Source organism: Ailuropoda melanoleuca, chromosome 8 (assembly GCF_002007445.2).
Source record: "Ailuropoda melanoleuca isolate Jingjing chromosome 8, ASM200744v2, whole genome shotgun sequence".
Taxonomy (NCBI): Eukaryota; Metazoa; Chordata; class Mammalia; order Carnivora; family Ursidae; genus Ailuropoda; species Ailuropoda melanoleuca.
Genome location: NC_048225.1, coordinates 15,800,531 through 15,822,267, shown reverse-complemented (window position 1 = coordinate 15,822,267; position 21,737 = coordinate 15,800,531). Strand labels below are relative to the sequence as shown.

At 56.9% G+C, this 21,737-nt stretch overlaps 1 protein-coding gene across 1 annotated transcript; it reads right to left on the bottom strand.

Annotated features, from left to right (window-relative positions):
• Window positions 1-5,252: 5,252 nt before the first annotated feature.
• Window positions 5,253-21,733, bottom strand: OAF (out at first homolog; the record flags this gene model as incomplete). Its single annotated transcript, XM_034665627.1, has 4 exons — window positions 5,253-6,300; window positions 7,443-7,623; window positions 8,501-8,635; window positions 21,542-21,733. Coding segments are annotated over 4 exons (774 nt in total), but the record flags the coding sequence as incomplete, so codon positions are not given.
• Between the last annotated feature and the right edge of the window lie 4 nt (window positions 21,734-21,737).

Genomic DNA, 21,737 nt, shown 5'->3' with positions numbered 1-21,737 from the left:
ATCTCACCCCTGTGGTGCTCTGAGTGCCCCTCCGTGGCTGGGGGACTTATGGGTGAGGGCCCCAGTTCCAGGCAAGTCGGAAATACTGAATCTTGGTTTCAGAGTGCTATTGGGTCTTTGGTCCGCGCTCCCCATCAAAGGCCAGACTAGCGTGGAACCGCAGTTTGAGTCAGCCAGCCTTAGCCCAATCCATGCAGTGACAGGAGTCCTGGCCTTGTCTGGTAGCCATCTGTGGCTGGACAGCTCTGCTGGTTAAAATGTTCTACCTCCCACATGGCCTCTGGGGCTTCTGAGCTACATGCAGTCATACACCCCGACCCATAGAAGGTCAGTGGTTGTTCATTCATTCATCCGTTCAGAGCTGTACTGAGTACCCACCGGCACTGTGTGTTAAGCTAGGGGCTGGAAACAGAATGGACACCAGACACTGTCCCCTGTCCTCAGGAAGCTCACAGTCTGGTGATGTTTGCGGGGCGGGGAACAGGAAGGCAAGTCCCTGATACTGGAGCATGTCCTCTAACTGAAAAATGGAGGGGTGCAATGGGGGCCTTAGAGGAACAGACATCTGAGCTGGGACCCCCGGCAGAGGGGAAGGAAGTAGGAGCGGGCGTCAGCGGTACCAGCAAAGGGAAGGCCGGCAGGTGCATGGAACACCGGAGTCCCTCAAGCAGTAGAGGCTGGCGGCATCACAGAGCATCATGCGGGAACACACGGGCGAGGGAGGGCCTGACTGAAGTGGGAGTGGTCCATGGTGTCGGTAACAGCTTGCTACTGCAGACTGCAGCAGAGCCTTGAGTCGCGGCAGTGAGGTTGGGAATTGCGAAGGAGGAGGAGGACTGTGGCAGGAAGCATGACTGAAGACTCAGGGAGAAATAGGGCAGAGGTGGAGAGAGCCCCGGGTAGGAAGGGTTTGTTCTTTTGTGTTTGAGGTGGGAAAGATTTCAATACTCTCAGGGCTGATGGGAAGAAGGCAGGAAAGAGAAGGCGGGGGACAATTTCCCCAGGGCGAAGGGAGGGAGGGCTGGGATTCAGAGCCCTGGGTCTGGAGAGAGGGGGGCACCTCCCACACCCTCACAGCAGGAGGGGATCTGGAAAGGCCTGTGGGCATGCAAGCCCAGAAGAGATGTGGAGGTCTGTGCCTGCTTCCCGTGGCGTAGGAGATGGGGGAGCCACGAGTGGAGTGTCCGCTCATCCCACCTCTCCCTGCTCGAGAGTCAGGAGAGACCCTCAGCACAACCCACAGCCGGAGCCGGGGCCAAGGTGGGCAGCTGGTCACCACAGGAGAGGTGGGCACCACACCCGCCGGGCCTGGGGCCTGAGGTCGCTTGTGACCCGCCTGCCTTCCCTCGCTCCACCTGAAGCCCCTGAGGCCGGGCTCTTCTCCAAGGAGAAGGGATGCACTGAGTCCCTGCCACGTGAGTCTGTGTTTTCCACCTCCCTTTTGCTTTCTTCCTTCCCACTGTCCATTCTGCTGGGTCCCCAGCCGGGACTGCAGTGGTTAGCAGTCAGGGTCTCTGCGGAGAAACCGAATCAATGCAACACAGAGGAATGCCTTTAAGAGGTACTGCTTATTCAAGGAGATGTGAGCAGGATTAAGGGAACCAGGGAGTTGGGACGCCGAGAGGCTGGGGCTGAAGAGGCAGGAGTTGGAAATTGTAGCCTGGGAGCCCAAGGAGCTCTGGAGCTTGGAGGAAGGAAGCCAGTGCAGAGATGGGGTCCGGAAGCAGCAAGGAGCCTGGAATATAGGGATATATGCCTGGAAATCCCTCTCGTCCTGCCCTCTGATCTCTGGTGCTTTTCACTGGCCAAGCCCGTGGTAAAGGGGCCCAGGTGGGGCCGATCCACAGGTTAGTGTCCTGGGGCGCAGAGCAGAGGAGGGCAGGGAATGAATGAGGTGGGGGTAAGGGGGGCAAACAGGAACAACTAGCAGGGCTGTTACCTACTACCTGGCTACAGTCAATAGTTGAGATCTGAGAGGAAACCCCAGAATGCTTTAGTTAATGTTTCTTAAGGTCAAAATGGCCAACAGCATATCATAAGATCAAGTGATAGCAGGTGTGATGGGGAATTTTCCATGTCAGCTTGGCTACGCCATGGTGCCTGGTTGTTTGGTCTAACACAAGTCTAGATGCTGCTGGGAAGGTCTTTTTGTGGATGCGATGAACGGATCTACAATCCGTTGGCTTTAGAGAGATTGCCCTGGATAATGTGGGTGGGCCTCATCCAATCAGTTGAAGGCATTAACAGCAAAAAGTGAGGTTTTCCCAAGAAGGAATTCTGCTTCAAGACTGTAACAGAAATCCTGCCTGAATTTCCAGACAGCTGACCTGCCCTGCAGATTTCAGACTCAAGATGACAACAACCACTTTTGCCTAAGCTGCCAGCTGCCGGCATTTTGGACTTTCTAGACCGCACAATCATATGAGCTAATTCCTTACTGTAAATCTCTCTCTCACTCTCTGTGTATCTTATTGGTTCACTTTCTCTAGAGAACCTTGACTGATGCAGCAGGAATGGGGGGAAACGGGCCTCTCATGCCCTTGCTGGTGAGGGTGTAAGTTTGGACAGCCCCCCATCTGGAGGACAGGGTTCTATTAGTCTCTACCAAATACTGGGTTTTGCAGCGCTCCATTTTCAGCATTTCTCTACAGCAGGACTTGGGAAGAGCAAGTCACGGACGATTCAACTGTCCACCGGTAGCCACCTGCCTAACAATCTGAGGTAGAATGCCAGCCAGCAAGGACACACTGACCGCCGGGTCTGGAAGCCCTTCGAGGCGGCCGCCTCTCCACAGATGAGAAACTGGAGGCTTGCAGTGGGGGTGACTCACCCCAGATTGCACACGGCTCCGACGGGGCCGGTAGCCACATTCCTCTTGGGCATTGTTACCCTCCAGCTTTGCTTCTTGCCCTATTTCTTGCCAGACTCCTCGGTGGCTCAACCCGCCACATCCAGGTTCTAGGACAGGACTTTCATTGATGCAGAGTGCAGAGAAAGGAGCCTGAAGAAAACCCACAGAATATGGAGCAAGGCCCAGCCCAGGTTGGGGTGACCCTGCCAGGGGCTGCCTGGCACCCTTTGTGGCTTCTCTGGTTTGAAGAGGCTCCGATGAGGCCCAGGTTCCTGGCCTCCCTCCCGGAGCCCTGCTTACCTTGGCAAACGGGACCAAGCAGGGGCCTGCTCCTGCCAATTCCAGTCGCAGGGGACTGATGTGTGCACCCTCATATATTCAGTGCTTGCTCCTGCAGAACTGGCCCCGGGGGGGGGGCTGCACACCCCGTACTGCTCCCCCTCTCACCGCCCTGTAGGTAAGCCGCACTGTGAGGTTCCTGGGGGCCAGTCTGATAAACCCATCTGGGTTAGCAGTTATGCACAGAGGAAGAAGGCTGAGGGCTGGATCCCAGCAGTGCGCTAACTAGCTGTCTGACCTCGGGCAAGTCACATAATTTTACCGGTGAGCCACATCCAGAAAGTGTCACAGAATTGCTAAAATGAGCCGATGAGCTAGGGGAGGGGAAGGCGCTTCCTCCACTCTGAAGCACCGGAGAAATGAGCTTTTGCTGTAGACACGTTACCTCCCCCCGAGGGTTTTCCCAGGTGCACAAAGGCCTCTTGAGAAGTCAAGTCTTATCTGGGTGTTTCTCAAAGAGCTGACCCTGGACATCTATTTAATGAGCTGAGCTCCCGAGTGATTCTGATGTACATGGAACCCTGAGAACCTGGCCAGAGAAGTGACTGTAGTGTTGGCTTGGGAGGTACTGACAGTGAGGGGGTGGGGAGGGATGGGGGGGTCGCTTGGAATGAGGGGGAGTGTGGGCTTTGCCCGAGTGTGGCGTCTGTCCGAAGTCTCAGGGAATCTTAATTCTCATCCCCATGCCCTAAGACCAGGCAGGGTAGTGTGTGGTGACAGGGTCCAGAAGCCCCCTCACGGCCGGGGACAGGCAGGCTGGGAGGTGCTCATCACTCCCAAGGAAGATTAGAAAAGCACTCTTTGAAAAACAGCCTTATTTTTGACTATTTGAAAGTGAGTAGAAAAAGTGTATGACCTGGGGACCCCACCCCAGAAAACAAGGCACATAGATGGTGGGAGGTGCCTTTTCCAAGCAATCCCCTCCTCCACCCAGAGCAGGCCTGAGGGCTGGGAGTGGGCAGCAGGGAAAGGAGGAAAGATACCCCCCCCCCCGCCCCGGAGGAACACCTCCCTCCCTGGCCGCCCAGCATAGCTAAAGCTGGTCCTCGGAAACGGGTTCAGAAAGAGGCATACCTACCTGAAAAGGATGTTTCCCCACCATCCCTAACTTGACATGGCCAAGCAAGCTTGGCTCCCACCACAACCCCCTGGGCAACAGCAACCTGTTCTGGGGAGCAGAGTAAGCGGGGGGGGGGTCCTGAAAGCCTGTTTCCCTCTCCAAGGGTGATGAGGGAGAAGCTGACTCCCCCGTCTCCTCCTTCCTAAGGAGACCCCTGTGGGACCGTTGGGGCTTTCCCCCCCTTGGAGCGCTCCTGGCCCTGCTCCTGGCCCCGCCCGCCCCTGTGCTCAGCCTCCCCCACCGCCCCGAATGCCGCCCACCTGCTCCAGGAGACTTCCCCCCATAAATTCAGCCTGCACATCCCCTCTTCGCGGAAGCCCTCCAGCACCCAGCTTGACACTTCGTATTACAGCCTTTTTATACCAGAAGGTACTCTTGATGCGAAGAGGCTTGGTTTAGCTGTCTCAGGTGTACAGGTGAGGAAATGCCTGCGCTTTTCACTAATACTAACGATATTAATAATGGCGAATACAGTGAGCACTGACTATGTGCTGGGCCCTTCACACGTGTGAACCTCCATTAGTCTCACTATTAAGCTCACTTTATAGCTGAGAGAGCTGAGGCACAGTGAGGGCAAGTAACTCGACCCAAGACTGCACAGGAAATAAGAAGCAAGGCCAGGGTTTGAACCCTGGAAGTCTGGTTCTGGAGTTTATGCCTTACTTCTTGCCTTAATCTAGCTTATGCTGGTTACTGTCTGACTTGCTCATCTCTGTATGTCTCTTTTTCTTAGGTGCAGTCTTGTCTCATCCTTCCCTAATATGCACCCCCCACCCCAGACCGCCCCCTGGATCCACGATGGCCAAGCACCCAGCAGGTGCTTTAGAAGGTGTCCCCAGCCGGGTCACCGGTAGAGTAACTGGAACACTTCTCCTGACACCAGGTGGCAGCATTGACCAAGAGTTCTCTCAGAACTCGGCGTCGCGTGCTGTCAGTCAAATAAAAATTTAAACTTTTATTTCTGGTACAAATGATAAATACTTTGCATTAAAAATCTGGAATTCAAGTTTTCCTCATACTTCGTGCTCCCTCCCTGCCCCAGAACCTACAAAAATATTTCCATTTACAGGGGGAAGGCTGGTACCTGCTGTCCCAACAGAGTCTGGGGGGGGGGAGGCACATGTCTCAGGGCTGGGAGGTCCTCACCTGCCCCAGCGTTGGAGGCCAGCAATGACAAGAACGTGCTGTGATCTGGTGTAGGGGCTATGGCAAGGGTCCCCGACAGCCCCCTCTCTGGGGCAGGGATCCCCTCCTTGTTGGGCATTCAATGGTGCAGAGGGCCCAGCTCCTTCCAGATGGGCGAGTCAGGGGGTTGGGGGGATGTATGTGGGGGGAGGTTGGTGTCACAGGCATTGACAGACACCTTCTAGGGTCTAAACCTTCAAAGAGTTAAATAGAATCACGGGCCATCACATTTTGGTTGCTTGAAAGAGAACACTTAAGGGGAGGTTAAGGGGAGGGGGGCAAATCTGGAGAGCCCCCTTCTCTTGGTCCCTAAGGGAGGCACAGGGTGGGAACAGGGGCTGCCTTCAAGAGTTAACCCCTGCCATGCCACACCCCTTTTCACAGTCTTGCATGATGGGGCCAGAGGCTCCTGGGATCAAGGGAGAAGGGAAATAAGGCCTCAGTTGGGGGGGGTTGCCACCCCCTCCTTCGGTGGCTGGGCGAAGAGCGGCGGACCCAGAGCAGCTCCCGCAGGGACCACCGCCTGTACGCCTGCCCCGCTAGGGCTCCTCATCCCAGAGACACAGCTGCCTCTGGGGTACATAGAAGTCGAAACTGTAGCTCTTCTGGCAGCTGCGGATGCCGCACTTGTAGGGCGCCGGCCGGTCGCGGCTGTGGCAGTATTTGAGCAGGCAGGGGTACCAGGCCAGACTCAGGCCATAGCGGCAGACGCAGGGCCTCCTGCCGTCCCCCAGCTGCCCACAGCGCGGCAGCAGCTGCTGCTCTGAGGCCTTGGGCAGAGCCTCAAACACGGAGCTGTCCACCCCTAGGGGAGAGAAGCAGGGGTCAGCCTCGGGGATAGAGAGGGAGCCCGCCCACCCCTGCTCCTGCCCCACATGGCCCTTGGGGCCTCCCGTCACCCCTGGGAGCTGTTATGGTTCCTGTTCCATAGGTGAGAAACCCGGCCCAGAGGGGTTTAGTGATCTCCCTGAGGTCACAGAGTAAGGAGTGGAGTGAGGATGGAACCCAGGGCGGTCTGACGCCAAGGCCTCCATGTGGCCACCTGCCGCCCTATGCTTGGAAACGTCGCTGTACTAGAATGTGATGGAATGAGTAGAAAATCAAGGAGAGCTGCTTCAAGGAGGTGGTGGTGTCTAAGGAGGGCCAGCGCGGATGTGCTGGGACGTCAGCGTGGCCAGGGCACACACGGGGGTGCTGGAGGGAGATGGCAGTGGCCTGGCCCCTGGCTTGGCTCAGTGGCCATGGGAGGGACCGGCCTCGGGGGGAGGGGGGCAGTATCAGACTTGCACTTGCAGTGTGGGGTGCAGCTCACCGGGGAGGGCTGTGTGTGGAGGGCATGGCCACAGCTCTGTCGGGCGTTTCGAAATCCAGGGGTGCCCTGGGAGGGGCAGGCACTTGTCTAGTGCTCAGCCGGCTGGGCAGAAGGACCAGGGACCTGGACCTGTAACTACGCCATCTCCCTGTGCTCCCTACACGGAGGACTCGAGGACGGTCCTGGGCATGGTGTCAGGAGAGGCGCCCACAGTAAAAGCGCACGGGCTGCAAGGCAGGGAGCACACAGAGATGGGGGCCCTCAAGGATCGTGGGGGAGCACAAAACAAAGGAGAGGTGCTGACTTTGGAGGGCGGCAGCAGAGGTGGGTGGGTAGGAACGGGTGTCTTTGGGCCCCACCTGGGCGACAGTCCATGTGTGTTCTCACTGAGGGAAGGGGCGAGGTAGATGCTGCCTGGATGTCTCCCTCCACGGGGCCTAGCAAGTCACAGTTCTGTGTGTCCCTACCTGGAAAGGCTGACTCCTCTCACTCAAGAGCCACATAGGCACCCCTTCCTCCAGGAAGCCTGCCCTGACCAATCCCAGCCCGGTTAGGGGTCCCTCCTCTGAACTCCTGTATCTTGTGACCCTCTATGGTGGGTGACGCGACACCACCATGGGCAGCGCCCTGCTGACCTTGCTCCAGCCAGAACCGGACGTCCTCCTGGCGGGCGTAGATGCTATCCGCGGCCTCAGCACACACGTTGTGGATGTGGGGGCTCAGCAGGCCCCCCTGGCTGAAGTTGACGGCGATGTCCATGTGCAGGTGCTCCAGGCCCCGCACCTCCTCAGCTTGCCGCACCGCCCGCGGGTTCTTCTGTATGGAGAAGAGGAGCCGCTCCCACCTGGCCTCTGAATGCTCTCTCTGCCCACCCCTTGCCTGATGCCTGAGTGTCAGACAAGCTGCGGCTGGTCGCCTTTAGAACCCTGGGGCAGGCTGGCCGTCAATGGGAATCCCAGCATCCCCTCCAACGAGTGGAAAAACCAATGCTTGGTGCACAGCCAAGCCTTCCCAGCCAGCCACTGGCTGACGTCTGGGGCTGATGGGGAATTCTGGCAGTGGCTGGGGGGTGGCGGTGGTGGGCAGCCAGGCAAGCTGTCCCAGGCCAATGACCTCTGGGGTCCTAGACTTTCCAACATGCAGGAAGCAGGGTCTCTGGGAAGCGCCTAGAGCAGAACCCGCTGGAGAGTTTAGGGAACTTAGGTGAGGCTGGTGGGGCGCAGGCCAACAGGCTGAAGCATTCTGAACATCTCATGCATTAGCTCATTTAATTCTCAGAATTCGTTTCTCAATGAGAAAATAGAGGCTCTGCAGGCAAGGTCACTCCTGCAATGTCACCTGGATGACGAGTGGTGGCACTGGGGCGAAGGCAGATCTGACCTCAGAGTCCAAGCCCCCAGCCTCCACCATCAAGGGGCAGGAGCTGAGGTTAGGGGACTGGAGGGATCTGGCAGTTGGGGGTCTGTGCAGATTAGTGATCTGGGGTGATGGGGTTAGCTTTGGCCTGGGGCAAAATCAGGGGGATGGGGATGACAGGGTGAGAGTGGGCTGCCAGGGATGAGGGCCAGGGTGGGTCACGTGCTGGGTGGGAGACTGAGGTTGTGGTAGCGTCCAAGCTTGGGGCCAGGCTGGCTGCAGGACTGGGGGCTCCGGGCAGGAGCCGGGCCGGGGCAGGCCCGAGGCGAGCACTCACCTGTCGAAGCTTGGCCATGGCCTCACTGGGGATGATCTCATTGTGGTGCAGCCTGGTGACAAAGCAGAGCGCCTGGAACTGACTCTGCCCCTTCTCCAGTTCCCCCAGGATCAGGGCTCGAAAGATCTTCACATCCTGATGGGAAAGGGCAGGAGGATGGGGACCAGCTGGAGCAGGTGGGGCCCCACTCCCAGCCCACCCAGGGCTCAGCTCAGGCCTCGGTCAGGACACACGACTACAAGGACAGGGACATTTCCCTCCTGCTGGTCTAGGAATTTTTATCTTTTCCATTTAGACCCATAACTTAAAAGAAAGAACACAGCCCAGATGTTCCAAAGCCTCCTGGAAAATTCACATAGTGAACCACTAAAAAGCTTTTCAAAACAGAGCTGTTTACAAGTACAGAACTTCAACTTAAAAGAAACAGCACCTCTGGTCGGTGTCTGGTTCATTTATAGCTGATGTGGCCCCTCGGGGGCACCCCTGTGGCACCCGGATGAGGGTGGGTCACAGCCTCTATAAACTACCTGACCAGGGCATAATAGCGGAGGGCCTGAACTTTTCACAAGTATAGATTCCAGAGTTTCTCTCGGAGACATTCTCATTCGGGAGGTGTTGGGGGGAGGCCCAGAAACGGGTGTTCCTCAAAATGCCTCTAATCAGTGCTTCCGATCAGTCAGGCTCCCGGCCACCCCCACCTCCAAGGGAGGCGGTGGGCACAGGACAGGGTTCAGGGCAGACGCAGCACAGGCTGGCTGCAGCTGTTGCCAGCTTCTGGCCTGAGGGAGATGGGATGGCTCACCTTTCCCCTCCTCTCATCACTTCCCCTTTCCCCACGGGGTTACTAATGGCATTACCAGCCTGCCAATGGCTCCTTCCTGTTACTCACTCATTGCATGAATGGGGGAGGCTGGAGGGGAGCAGAGGGAGAAGGGAGAGGCGCCGCAGGGCAGGATGGAGTCCCCCTCCCAAACCGGCTGCTGGAACCCTGTGCTCTGACCCACCTGCACCAAGGGTACCGCCTGCTCTCACCCAACCCTGTGCCTTGGCTTAACTGTTCCCAGTGAGAAGTCAGCAAGTCCCCATCAGAAGTGGTCTCAATCTATCAAGACCCTCCCTGCCAGGGAGGCACCCTGGCCATAATGACCATCGTCCTCCAGAACCCCAACGGCCCGGCCGTGGCACCAAGCATACGCAGCCATGCGTAGCTATCGACGTACACATCCATGTACGTGCCCTGGCTTCGCCCACCAAGAAAGCCCACATTCACGGAGGGCTTCCTGAGTGCCTGCTAGGGTTCAAGTGCTCTGAAACGGGGGCTGAGGGCCCCCCCTTGGGTTCCTGTAAGGCAGTGAGGGGGAGTTGCAGCCCAACTCAGCAATGGATTAGCCAGGGCCCAGCCACACCTTCGAGCTTCTGTAAGCCTCACTTGTAAGACGGGGACACTGAGGCATTTAGGCGGCTGGCTTGTGGTGAAAACTGAGTGAGTTAGGGTACAGGGCACAGAAGAATCCCCACCCTGACTCCGTGCTCCGTAGGCGCTCGCTGTGATCGGAGCCAGTGAGCGCCGCCATCCCTGGCCTCTACGGGGACGTTTCTCTTGCTTCCTTTTACTATACATGATCTCTAGGACAAGAAGGTGTGGGCATATATGGGAAGGATTTCCATCAATAGTGCTGAAAGGGAAACTGAGGCCCAGCTGGTGACAATGGCCCCGTGAGGGTTTGGCTGATGCCAGTCTTGCAGGGAAGGTGAATCAGAGCTCGGGTTAACCCCAGCTTCCTCTCAACAGGAAATCTGTTCTTGGGCCATGAGGCTGGAATCTCCTCACCCCACCAGCCTGGGCCACCCGATCTTCCATCCGCTCGGGTTGGCTGAGGGGAGACTGGAGGCTGGTCCACTACTGTATTTTCCACTTAGGGCTCACTTCCTGCCAGGGGAGACCCGACACCAGACTTCCCCTCCAAGGGCTTGGGTCCCTGGCAGGACCCCGGGGCAGGAGCCAACATCTACTTCCTGGGGATTTTCCAGCAATGACTCTTTAAAAGAACCTTATCTGGAATAGTCACAGCCTCTTCTCCAAAACCAGAGCCACGTGTCACACTCTGGGGTCCGAGAGCTGCAGAGTCTCTTTCTCTCACTCTATTATATTAAACAACAATGTTGGCGACAACAGCAAAATGATAGCAAAATGGGAATCTGCTGGTGAAGAGAGGGACTGAGGATTTCTCGTTGAGATAGAAGATTTACTTGGGGAGGGCAAAGATTTATTGAGGTCTATAACTGGAAGGGACAAGTCACTGTTATTATGAGTCAAAAAGGATGCATTGTCCTTTTTAAAATCTTTACAACAATAGGAGGTAGGGACGATGATTATTACTTAGTTGGGAATGGGTTACTTGCTCAAGGTCATGGGACTAGGAGGAAATGTGGCTGGAATTTTAACCCGGGGCAGTCTGACTTGAAAGCCTGCGCTCTCTCAAGCCCCAGGCACCACTGCCTCCCAGACGTCCTTGGTGCCTGGTTCAAGAAACTGAAGCCCAGGCCCAGAGAGGCAGGGTGGTCCGCCCTTGGCCATACAGCTGGCAAGTGGTAGAGCCAGGATCAGAACTCCGCTCCCTCTTCCAGCCGTGCCTGGAAGTCCTGCGTAGACCTGCCCAGGGAGTGTGGCAGCTGGCATTCATGGTTCTGTGTGACTAACAAGAGCCAGCATCTGACACAGATAGGAGGGCGACATAAGGCCGGGTCACCCTTCTGATCCACCTGCCTGCCTGCTTAGAACCTCTGTGGACCCTACGTCCTCCAGTCTGTCTGGTCCTATTTCTCCAGAAAGACCATCTTGCACTTGCTGACCCCTGGGAGGGAGTGGGCACCCCTAGCTTCTGGACCTACTTGGCTCCATCATCCTGACCAGTGTCCCTCCTCCCTTCCACTCTCTACACCTCAGACTCACTGCCAAGGTTCCAGGGGCCCCTTTCCCTCCAGCACAGAGGAAAGGGTACGGGGAGAGGTCTCCCTGCTTCAGCAAACATCTGGCCAGATGCTAGACCCAGGCCAAAAGGAAGCCTGGCTCCCAAGCTTCCTCCTTGCCCGAGACTGCCCTGGGATGAGTCACCCGGATGTGGCCTAATGCCCAAGGCAGATGGCACAGCTGGAGATGTCAGGGTGCGGAGGAAGGTTTCTCAGGTCCAGGACTCAGGCTGGGACTCCCAAGATGGAAGTTTCTGTAACGCTTCTGCTCGCATGAGCTCCTGGGAACCTCCAGCCCACCAGGAGTGGGCCACCTGGAAGACGCAGACCGTCCAGTACCAGGGCTGACACCTGGGCATCAGGGTGTGGCACGTGCACCATGGGGATCGTGAGCACTTGGCTGAAGTCCTCTGTGGTTTTAAGTACAGCTCAGGAGTAGATAGGTAGTCGGACAGCACGGTAGTTACGAGCAAAGGCTCTGGCGTCCACACTACCTACGTTCCAATGCTGGCTTTGCTCATACTAGCCGTGAAACTGCGGGGGAATTCACCTCCCCATACCTTAGTTTCCACATCTGTTAAATAACTTAAACTAACAATACCTACACCTCCAGGGATTATTGTGAGGAAAAAATGAGCGAAAGGTCTCAGAACATAGTGGGCTGAATCCTTTGTCTATTGTTGCAATCTCAGGCCTAGCTCCAGCTCCGATCTACTCCCGTCCTGTAGAAGCAGGAGCAAAGATTGTTCTCCTCCAGATGCACCTTAGGCCCAGAGAGGTCAGGGGACTCCTCTGGGGGCTTACAGGGAATCAGCAAATCTGTGGGAGAGCTTTGGTTAGCATTCCTGGGGCACGGCCCTCACAGGCACCAGGCCGGGTGGGAAATGGCCAAGACTAAGGCAGAGGCCCCCGTCTTCAAGGGGCTCACAGGGAGGCTGACCTCCTGCAACAGAGTCAGTACACCGCATAAGGCCTGGGGGTGAGGTTTATGACAAGTGCTATGGAGCAGAGGATGGATGAAGGATGAGACTGGGAGGCGGGGCGGGAGGGAAGACTTTTCCAGAGCAAGGGACATTTCAGTGGTCCTTGACAGTCAAAGGATGTGTGTGTGTGGGGGGCTTTCTAGCAAAGAGAGAGAGGAATTTACAGAAGACGGAAATGTGAGGCTCTCATAACACCCCCACCCAATCTATCCCTCCATGTTGTCACTGATCTGCCTAATGCCCTTCGGAAGCTCCTTTTGCCCTCACCCAAAAGTGTACCCTCCCAGGGCTGGCATCTGCCCCCACCGACAGCTCCTCTCACACGCCCTGAGCATTGAACTAAAGAGCCTCCAGTTCCCAGAATGAGTGATGAGGCCTTATGCCTGTTCCCGAGCTGACTCCTCTGCTGGGGATGCTCGACCCCCTTCTGCCTGGCATCTCTCAGGGCCCAGTTCAAATGCATCCCCTCCTCTGGCCTGTCCTCCAAACACTGCGCCCACCAACCTGCCAGCAGACTCAGCTGGCCCCAACTCCTAACCTCTACAGCACGAATCCCACTGAGTCTGCAACCATCTCTTGCCTGACCTTCCAGACTCAGCTCCTTGGGGCTGGGAAAATAACTTATCTGCAGTGACTCCCCGCCCCCTAGAACACAGCAGGTGCTCAGTAAGTGCCTGGTAATGAATAAACGAAGGAAGGAGCCCACAAACAAGAGCGTGGAAGCATCCTGAGCCGACCACCAGGGACAGGGCGGGGTGAGGGAGGACAGGGTGGGGCGAGGGAGGGCAGAGTGGTCAAAGGAAGAGGGGGGTTCGAGGGGCAAGGTCTGACAGTCCAGCAAAGAGTCTGACCTTTAGCTAGTAGATCACCGGCAGTCCCTGGTGGGTTCAGAGCTGGCTCCAACTTGACTTGTGCTGGTCCAGTGTGCACCTGATTTAAATGCCTTCCCAGAGGACCCCATCCTCATGTGGCATCTTCTGCCCCAGCAACAAGTCATCCAGGCCCCGCATAAGATCTGCCCCTGGTTCAAGGGCAGAGGCAGTAACCTCAGGGTCTGGCACAAAGCCCGAGTGCAACACTCAGCAGCTGAGTGAACACCCGCCTGCATGCATGCTCTGGGGCCTCGATCGGCTGGCTCCCTTGCCTCCCACAAGAAGACGGGTAGTTCTACAGGCCGGGAGCCCCACCGCTGCTATTTTGGCTTTTAGCAGGTTCAGGGGATCATTGAGTTCATGACCCAGTGAGGTTCCAGCTGGGGACGTGACCTTCACAAGTCATGCGGCTGCGGAGCCAGGACCAGCAGCCCGGACCTCCTGACTCACAGTCCAGTGATCCCTATGCTCTTTGGAGCTGCCCCCATCAGCCCCTGTCCACACACTGTTCTTCTCTGTTCACTCCCTGCCACGGTGCACTTCTGAGATCCACGGCTTCTGACCGTGAGAAGGCTGCGCGGGCCCAGCTGTCCACTGGACCGGCAGACACCCTGCGCCGGGCCCAGGTGCTGCCCTCCCGGGGAGAGGCCCCAGGGGAAGCTTAATGCTGGGAGGGGAAACAACGCTGCACACAGAGCCCCTGGGAGCTCAGTGGGGATGACTGTGGGGCTGTCACACTGCCCTCCGCCGCCGACTTCCAGCCTCAGAGAAGATGCGGGAGAGGGAAACGAAACTTCCCTTGCTTTGACCCGCTGTTGGGGGTTTTATGTTACAGCCCAGCGGAATCCTAACCCATACGTGCAGATGCCCACCTGCTTTCCCCCATTCACAGGCCACATGCCTATAATCTTCCTCGCATACTTGCTGCTTCTCGAACAATCTCTTTCACACACAGCTGCTCCCGTCTCTCCCCGGCCCCATGGTTGCTCACAGGAGCACATTGCCGCCCTCGGTGTCCCCCACGGAGCTTCCAACTCACCCCCTTCTCTGAGCCAGCGCAACATCTCGCACATGGCCTCACGCACTCCCTCATACACCCTCTCACCCACTTCGAACAAGGTCCTCACACTGCTGTCACACTCGGCGCCCTCCTCCAGAGAGCCCGCCTGCTCTCTCAGCCCAGCCCTCCACCGTGGGGAGCTGAAAACGAAGGGGGCCAGGGTGGGGAGCCACCCTGTCGCTCCCGCTGCCCTCCCAGACACCCAGGCTGGGGGCCTCCTCTCCAGGGTTCTCACCCCGTCGCCCCCACTGCTGCTTGCCCTTGGGAACGCGCTCTACCATCTTTGTCTCCTTTCCATCACAGCACAGCGCATGCTTCTGCGGCCCAGGCTGAGCCAACCCAAACATTTATCCCTCTGCTCCTGGCTGCGGCTGCTTTATGGCTCGAGAGGGGCCGGTTTTGTGGGGCCACGGAGGTGAGGAAGGCGGCCAGGAGCCAGCACCTTCCTAACCCCATGCTGGCTGCCCGGTGGCAGACTCGGGAGCACCTTGGCGACCCGCCCAGTCTCCTTGAGAAGGAACGGGGTGAATGGTGTCAACCCAAAGCCAGGCCAGGCCCGTTCCCAGACTTAGGCTGCCCCTATTACGGGAGGCCGGTAGACCCTCAGGGCTGGTCCTGGGACAAAAGCTTCTTGTTAAGGGGATCAGCACAGCCACCAGCCATAAGCAGTGGCCCCCTGCCCTCCCCCAGCCCCCTGAGCCCCCAGTTCTCTGTCAGCCAAATCCCAAAGGTCACTACTGTTCCAACTGCCCCAGGGAACAATGTGAGGCTTTATGTGGATCAACTGCGCCCCACTGTCCTGCTGACTCAGGGCTCTGAAGACGGGGCTCCGACTTCTCTCTCAGATTCCCAGCCCCAACGCCTCCCTTGCTCCCGGCCCTTTATCGGAATGCACAAGTGGCAGCCGCTTCAACGCTTGCCAGCCTAAGGGATGGGAGCTCCTAATGCTGCTGTCTGGCCCTAGAGCAGAAATGAAGGTGCCGGAACCATGCGCTTCGAGCGAGGAAGGACAGCTGGGCCAGGGGGACCTGGCTGGCATGGCTACTTGCCTCCTCATGTGCCTCCGCTGGCCTCCGCTCTGCAACAGCCTCTTAGAATTCTCTTCTCACCCGCCTGTGAGCACCATACTGTTGTCTCTGCCCCGCCTGTGCCGCATCTGAGCCTGGGGCTCAGAGAGGGCAAGTGGCTTGTCAAGTCGCATGACTGGTAGAGGGCTGACAAATGTCCACAGCAGCGCTCAGGAGTCTCTGTGAGATCTCTTGTAAGCGGTCCCTGCTCCCCGGCCTCTCCAGAGGAAGAGTCTCAGGCACAAAGCTGCCAAGGGGTCAGTAGTCATCTTATCCACTGGGGGGTTATGGGCTTGGGGGGGGGGCGGGGAGGGATCCAGCCCAAGTCTGGACAGAGGAGGGTTTGTTCCTCTGCATTAAGATTTTCTGTCAAGCTCTTTCCCTTTCCCTCTCCCCTCCTCTATTCAGGTTTCTTCATCCTTCTGGAAGGAGCCTTACTTATGGTACGGCACGCACAATCGATCGCGATACAGTGGAAGGATCCCTGGGTCCTAATCCTGGATCGTTAGCTACTTGATCTTGTCAAAGTCATTTTGTAGCTCTGAGCCTGTTTGCACATCTGCAAAATGGGGGCAACACCTGCCTCACGATGTAGTAGAGAGAATCAGATGAGGCTGTGTGTCAAAGCAACCACCCGCAAGTGACTGGAGCGACCACTCAGTGTGCGAGATCCGGGGACGTGCATTTCCCATCTCGAGGCTGCACCCTGTCTTCCTGGAAACAGAAGTCTGTCCTGAGTTATTCTACAAGCACTACCACGACCGCTTCTCTGTAGCTGGGCAGCCTGGTGGGGAAGAGCCCCACTCTACCTCTCCCCATGTTATTTCTAGTTGGCACTCCTCCCGTGGTCCAGGGGGCAGTCTTCACTGCCTGATCCACAATCTTTTGCCAGGACTCCCCCTGGACATTGGCACTCAAGGGTGGGAGATGCTTGCCAAACTCCAGGGAGCACATCTGAATCTCCGGGCAGGCCTGCTGATCCCTGACCCATAGAGGAATTCGTCAGACATGGCAGAGGGACTGCTGTTAGATCCGAGGGCCCCACGGACACGAGGCAGGCCATTCCATCTGGGCACTTCTCATAAACTCCTATGAGGAAATGCTCTGGACTCCAGAAATGTCTGGGCCTCTCCTGGAAGCGTTTCTGCTGCCCCCTGTTCCCCAAGAAGACAACCCATCCATCACACGCCCGTGTTCCAAGCTGCTGCGTTTCAGGGAACTCACATAGACGGGAGAGGGGGAGACTGGTGTCTAAAAGCTTCTCCTGTCTGACCTCTGTGGGATGTGACAATCCCGTTATAATAAACAGCCTCTGGCCCTGCCGTGGTCATTTGCGCATTCCATATCTTCCAGACTACTTCTGACAGCATGCAGCTTCCCACGCTGCTCCCCCACCCCAACCAGGAGCCCCCAAGGCAGGGACTCTTGGCGCTCTCTGGACTGTTCCTTCCTCTGACTCCCACTCACCCACTGGTGCTCAGGCCAGGGCGTTGAGGGCTCATGTTTCCACACCTCCTGGGTCCTTCAGAGTGACCTTGGGCTGACCCACAGCACCATATGGCTCCCCTTATCTTGGTTCCAGCCCACAGCCCCTCAGGATCCCTCCCGCTGCAGTTTGGAGTCTGTGGTTCCTTCCTTCCCCACCCCCCTTGTCCCCACCACCCTGAAACAGTTGTGCGTGACTTTCTCCTATCTTTCAGCCCCACCCTACCCATCCGGTCAGCACCAAACCACATTGCCTAGAACATGACTCATCCCCTCCCCCAGCCTTTGGACATTCAGACTGGGGGACAAAGGGGAAAGAGAACTTGGACGGGGACACCAGCTTGGGGGAGGGGGACCAAGAGGGCTGATAGACAAAAAGCCAGGTTAGAGCCTGGGGGTGGCGATGCACCTGGTGTTAGAAATGCCCAGTGAGTATGCACATACGGGTATAATTACATACACAGGATTCGGATTATAAAAGAGAGTATTGCCTATTGGGTGTGTACCGTGAATTACAGTTTGTGTACGGAGGGCATGTGGAATTAGGCCTAACGCCTATCCGATGCTTCAAACACATTAGGGTTATTGTGGGTTGAATGACAGGTCGCAAAGAGGTGAGTGAATGTGGGCTCTACCTTCATTTAACAGCCTAACCTGGGCCCTCCTCCAAGTCCCCTCCCCTTCCCTGGGGCAGCCACGCCAGTGGTTCCCAAACTCCGCTGTCCACTGGACTCGCCGGGGCCTCTTTAAAAATACTGTTGCCCTCAGAGATCAGATTTCATTGCTATGGAGGGCAGCCCAGGCATCGGAAGTTTCCAGAGCAGCCCAGGTGATTCTAATGGGCCTCAAAGTTTGGGAGCCACTGAGCGATGGCACTTCTTTTTAAAGCCTCAGCTGGGTCTGCCTGATGGTCAGCAGCCTTTGGGCAGGGTGTGCAGTGACACAGGATGGCCATTTGATAGCTCCGAGCTACTTGCCGAGCTCATAATCCTTGCCTGCGCTCTGGGCTCTGTGTCCAACAGTGAGCGGATTACTCTCAAGGCTCTTACTGCTTCACTGCCTATGGGTCCTGTCCGATGTGGCAGTGGTGGGGGAGACATGGTACTAGGACCCTCCCTCTTAGAGGAGACAAACAGATGGGGATCGGGTGCTAGGATGGGCCAGACCCAGGGCTGTGATGCCTCCAGCCCAGGGGCACTCCCCGCAGCCCTGCGTATTTTGGCAGGACAAGAATGCTGGCTCCGGGCTCGGAGGGGCTGGCCACCAATTGTGGAGTGTGACAGTTAATTTTATGTGTCAACTTGGCTGGGTGAAGGGATGTCCAGAGAGCTGCTAAAGCATTACTTCTGGGTGTATCTGTGAGGGTGTTTCCAGAAAAGAACATTTCAAATTGGCAGAATGAGTAAAAAAGATGGCCCTCACCGGTGTGCATGGCATCACCCAGTCTGCGAGGGTGTGGATAGAACAGAAAGCAGAGGAAAGGCGAATGCGCTGTCTGCCTGAGCTGGGACGTCCACACTCTGCCCTCAGACACAGGCACACCTGGCTCTCAGGCCTTCTGACTCAGGCTGGAACCACTGCCAGCTTTTCTGGGCCTTCAGCTTGCAAATGGCAGCTCGTAGGACTTCTGAGCCTCCAGAATCATGTGAGCCAATCTCCTGCAATTAATTTCTTTCTCTATCTCTTGCTCTGTGTCCTATTGTTTCTGCTTCTCTCTGTTCCAATGCACGGTGCTTCAAGGAGAAGGTTCTGATGAGGGGCTCAAGGCACCTCCAGGTTCAGCACAGACTGTGTGTGACTCTGGGTCCATTCTTCAACCTCTCTGAGTCCAAGCTCAGCAGGGAGGACCCACGATGAAATGTGATGTGGGCAACGATTATGAAAGTCAGCAGCCTTCTATTTCTTAAGCACTTAGCATAGCAGCCAACGCCAAGTGGGTATTTCAGACATATTACCTGATGAGTTCTCTTGACAGACACGGGGTTGGTACCATCATTGCCCCCATTTTACAGATGAAGAAAGGAAGGCCTGCAGAGATCAAGTACCTTGCCCAGGTTAAACCAGGTCTGTGTACTTCAGCCTGGACTGTCTCCCAAAGGTGAGAAAAGGGCAACCATCACTATTCCTAAATGGACTAGAGACTTTTCCCAAAGCACCCCAAATGTGTTTGGTATGTAAAAGAAATACAACGCCCAAGACTTTTTCCCCACAGGAAAAATCATTCCTTCCAGACTGAACCTTCAGTGAATCTGCTGAAGACCGTGGGCAAGACCGTGGGCATGAGGAGGCCTTGGGAACTAAGTGGGCCACAGGAGAGGTGAGCCACCCCAGAAGGATCCGCATATAAAAGCTGCTCTCAATGCAGACAGTGGCCAGGGGCAGGGGTGAAGGCTGTTCTGCTCAGCCCCAGGCTAGCTGAGCAACCGGAGCCAGAGAGACTGGGGAGGGTGGCTTCCCTTTCTGCACCTTCCACCCCCGATTCCTGCCCTTGCTGGTGAAATTGGAGATGCCAGGGAGGGTGTGAAATGCCAGCTTCTGGGTCAGAGGCTAACCTGAAAAGCAGACTTTGGAAACCTGGGTGCAGGTTTGAACCACTGCGGAGATTAAAACGGGCCTCTGGCAATCAGTTCCAAATGGATCGTCTAACTGGGCCGTCTGCCCCCCAACTATACTCTCAGCTCCAGGCCCCAGTCCTCCACCCCATGGGGCTCTCCCCTCTCCTTGCCTGCAAGGTAGAGCAATAAAATCGTTCATGCTGCAGCTAGGGGTTATAAAAGCTCAGCCCTACCTGCTGTGCCCTAGCCACAGCCTAGGAGAGGTCCCAGAATAGGGAAGTCTGTCTTCAGAGTTCCAGATGCCACAGAACAATGGGCAATGGGCAGGAAAGTAGGAGACTCTTGGCTCACTCTCAAAGACAAAGGGTTTCAATGGAGGGTTAGAGGGGAAGATTAGACCAATGTGTCCTGAGGGGTCCAGCCACTGTTGGGATTTCCCAGGAAAAGAACACAAGAGAAAAAATTCCCCTGGAGTATGGGTGTGGGAAGGCAGGAGGTGTTCTGGCCCTGTCAGCTTCCCTCTCTCCATACCCACTGCCCTTCCAGGCCCCTGCCTGAATGGGAGAACCTAGCTTGGCCCTGCCCGGTAAGGGAGGGCTATAAAGTCTTCCCACCTGTGACCACCCCCCCACACTCCCACGGTCCACCTATATCCCATGTTGGTGATAACTCAGTAGTTTGGCGATAGATCAGCAGTCAAACCCTACCTCCACCGTCCACTGGATGCCCCCGCCCCATCCCCTGCCCTGGCGTGTGCTATCTAGGGCAGTTTTGCTGTGTCCCTAGCTGACTCCCCAAATTCTGCTCCCTCTCCTCTCAAGCTCCCACTCTTTAAGAGGGAGGAGGGAGAGGTGGCTTGGGGAAGGCTCTATAACCCTGAGCTTCTCCAGCTATCCAGTTATCTAGCTGTCCCCACCTCTCCAGTCCCCCAGAGACAGGGCCTCTTTTTTAGTAGAAAGGGGGCTGGTGTGTGTGTGTGTGTGTGTGTGTGTGTGTGTGTGTGTGTGTGTGTGTAGATAAGGAGATTCCCTTTGAGAACCTACACCCCATCCACCCTCTTTCCTTCCAGAATTCCTGCTGCCGGGTCCCCGTTAGTCCCTCGCTACCTTTCAGGCCCATTTGCTGATAACCCCCCCAGTTTCTCCACTGCCCCCTGCCCCAACCCCAACAACCCTGGGGACCAGGTCCACCTTCCAGTCCCTCCACAAGGTTCCTTCTGGTTCCTTACACACACACTGAGTGGAGGCTTGTTTCTGTCCCCCTTCCTGAAATCTGGGCCACAACATGGAGGTTGGCCAGCTGTCCTGCCAGGCAGGGTAACGAGTGGCAGCTCTCCCAGAGAGTGGGGACCTCACATGGGGCCTCTCCCCAGGTCCTCCTTCTACAAGCTTTCCAGCCTTCCAGACCAAAGAGGAGAGGTAGCTTCTCTTTGGCTCAGGAGGGACAGAGGACAATCTGCTCTTATCCCACGCCCCACCCCCCTCCATGTCTCCAGTCTAGGCAAGTGAAACAGGAGAGTTGGTTTCTAGTCTCCAAAATGTCAGGGCTGGGATTGCCTGGAGCCACCTCACCGACCTGTACAGAGGTGAAAAAGGAGGCCCAGAGAAGGAAAGGGACTTGCCCAAGATCACGGGGCAAGAACCAGGGATCTCTGATTGCCAGCCCTGCACTTTCTCCCCTAGGGCACAAGGAAATTAGCCCAAGAAGGGAGTCAACATTTTTGGAGAGTCAGCACCTGGAGGGCTCTGGGAGGGCAGGAAGAGAAGTGGCCAAAGGGCTGGTCCGGGAGTGAGAAGGGGCCTGGGAACCCAGAGCAAAGTGGTGTAAGGCTGGAGCGGGCGGCAGCGGAATTCCCGGGACAGAATGAAGGGACCAGGCACTGGGGAGCGCGCACAGAGGTGTAGAGAAGAGCCCGACGACGTGACCCTGGCTAAGTCGCCTGCTTCTCCCTGGCCCTCCTTCCACCTGCAGGCCTCAGTGCGACCGGGACCCGGGGGCGCTCGGGCTCCCAGGTCTCCAGGTCCGGCCGGGCGAGCGAAGGTGCCTCACCTTCTTGAAGTCGGCAGTGAAGGAGACGAGGGTGCCGTCGGGCTTGCGCAGCTCAAGGCTGATGCTGTCGGCGTCGCTGTCCGCCTGCAGGCTCTCCTCGGTGACCTGGCCGTCGGGCAGCCGCACGCGGACCCGCAGCTCGGCCGGCGCGCCCGGCCCCGCGCCCACGCCGCGGCGCCCCCAGCAGCGGCACGAT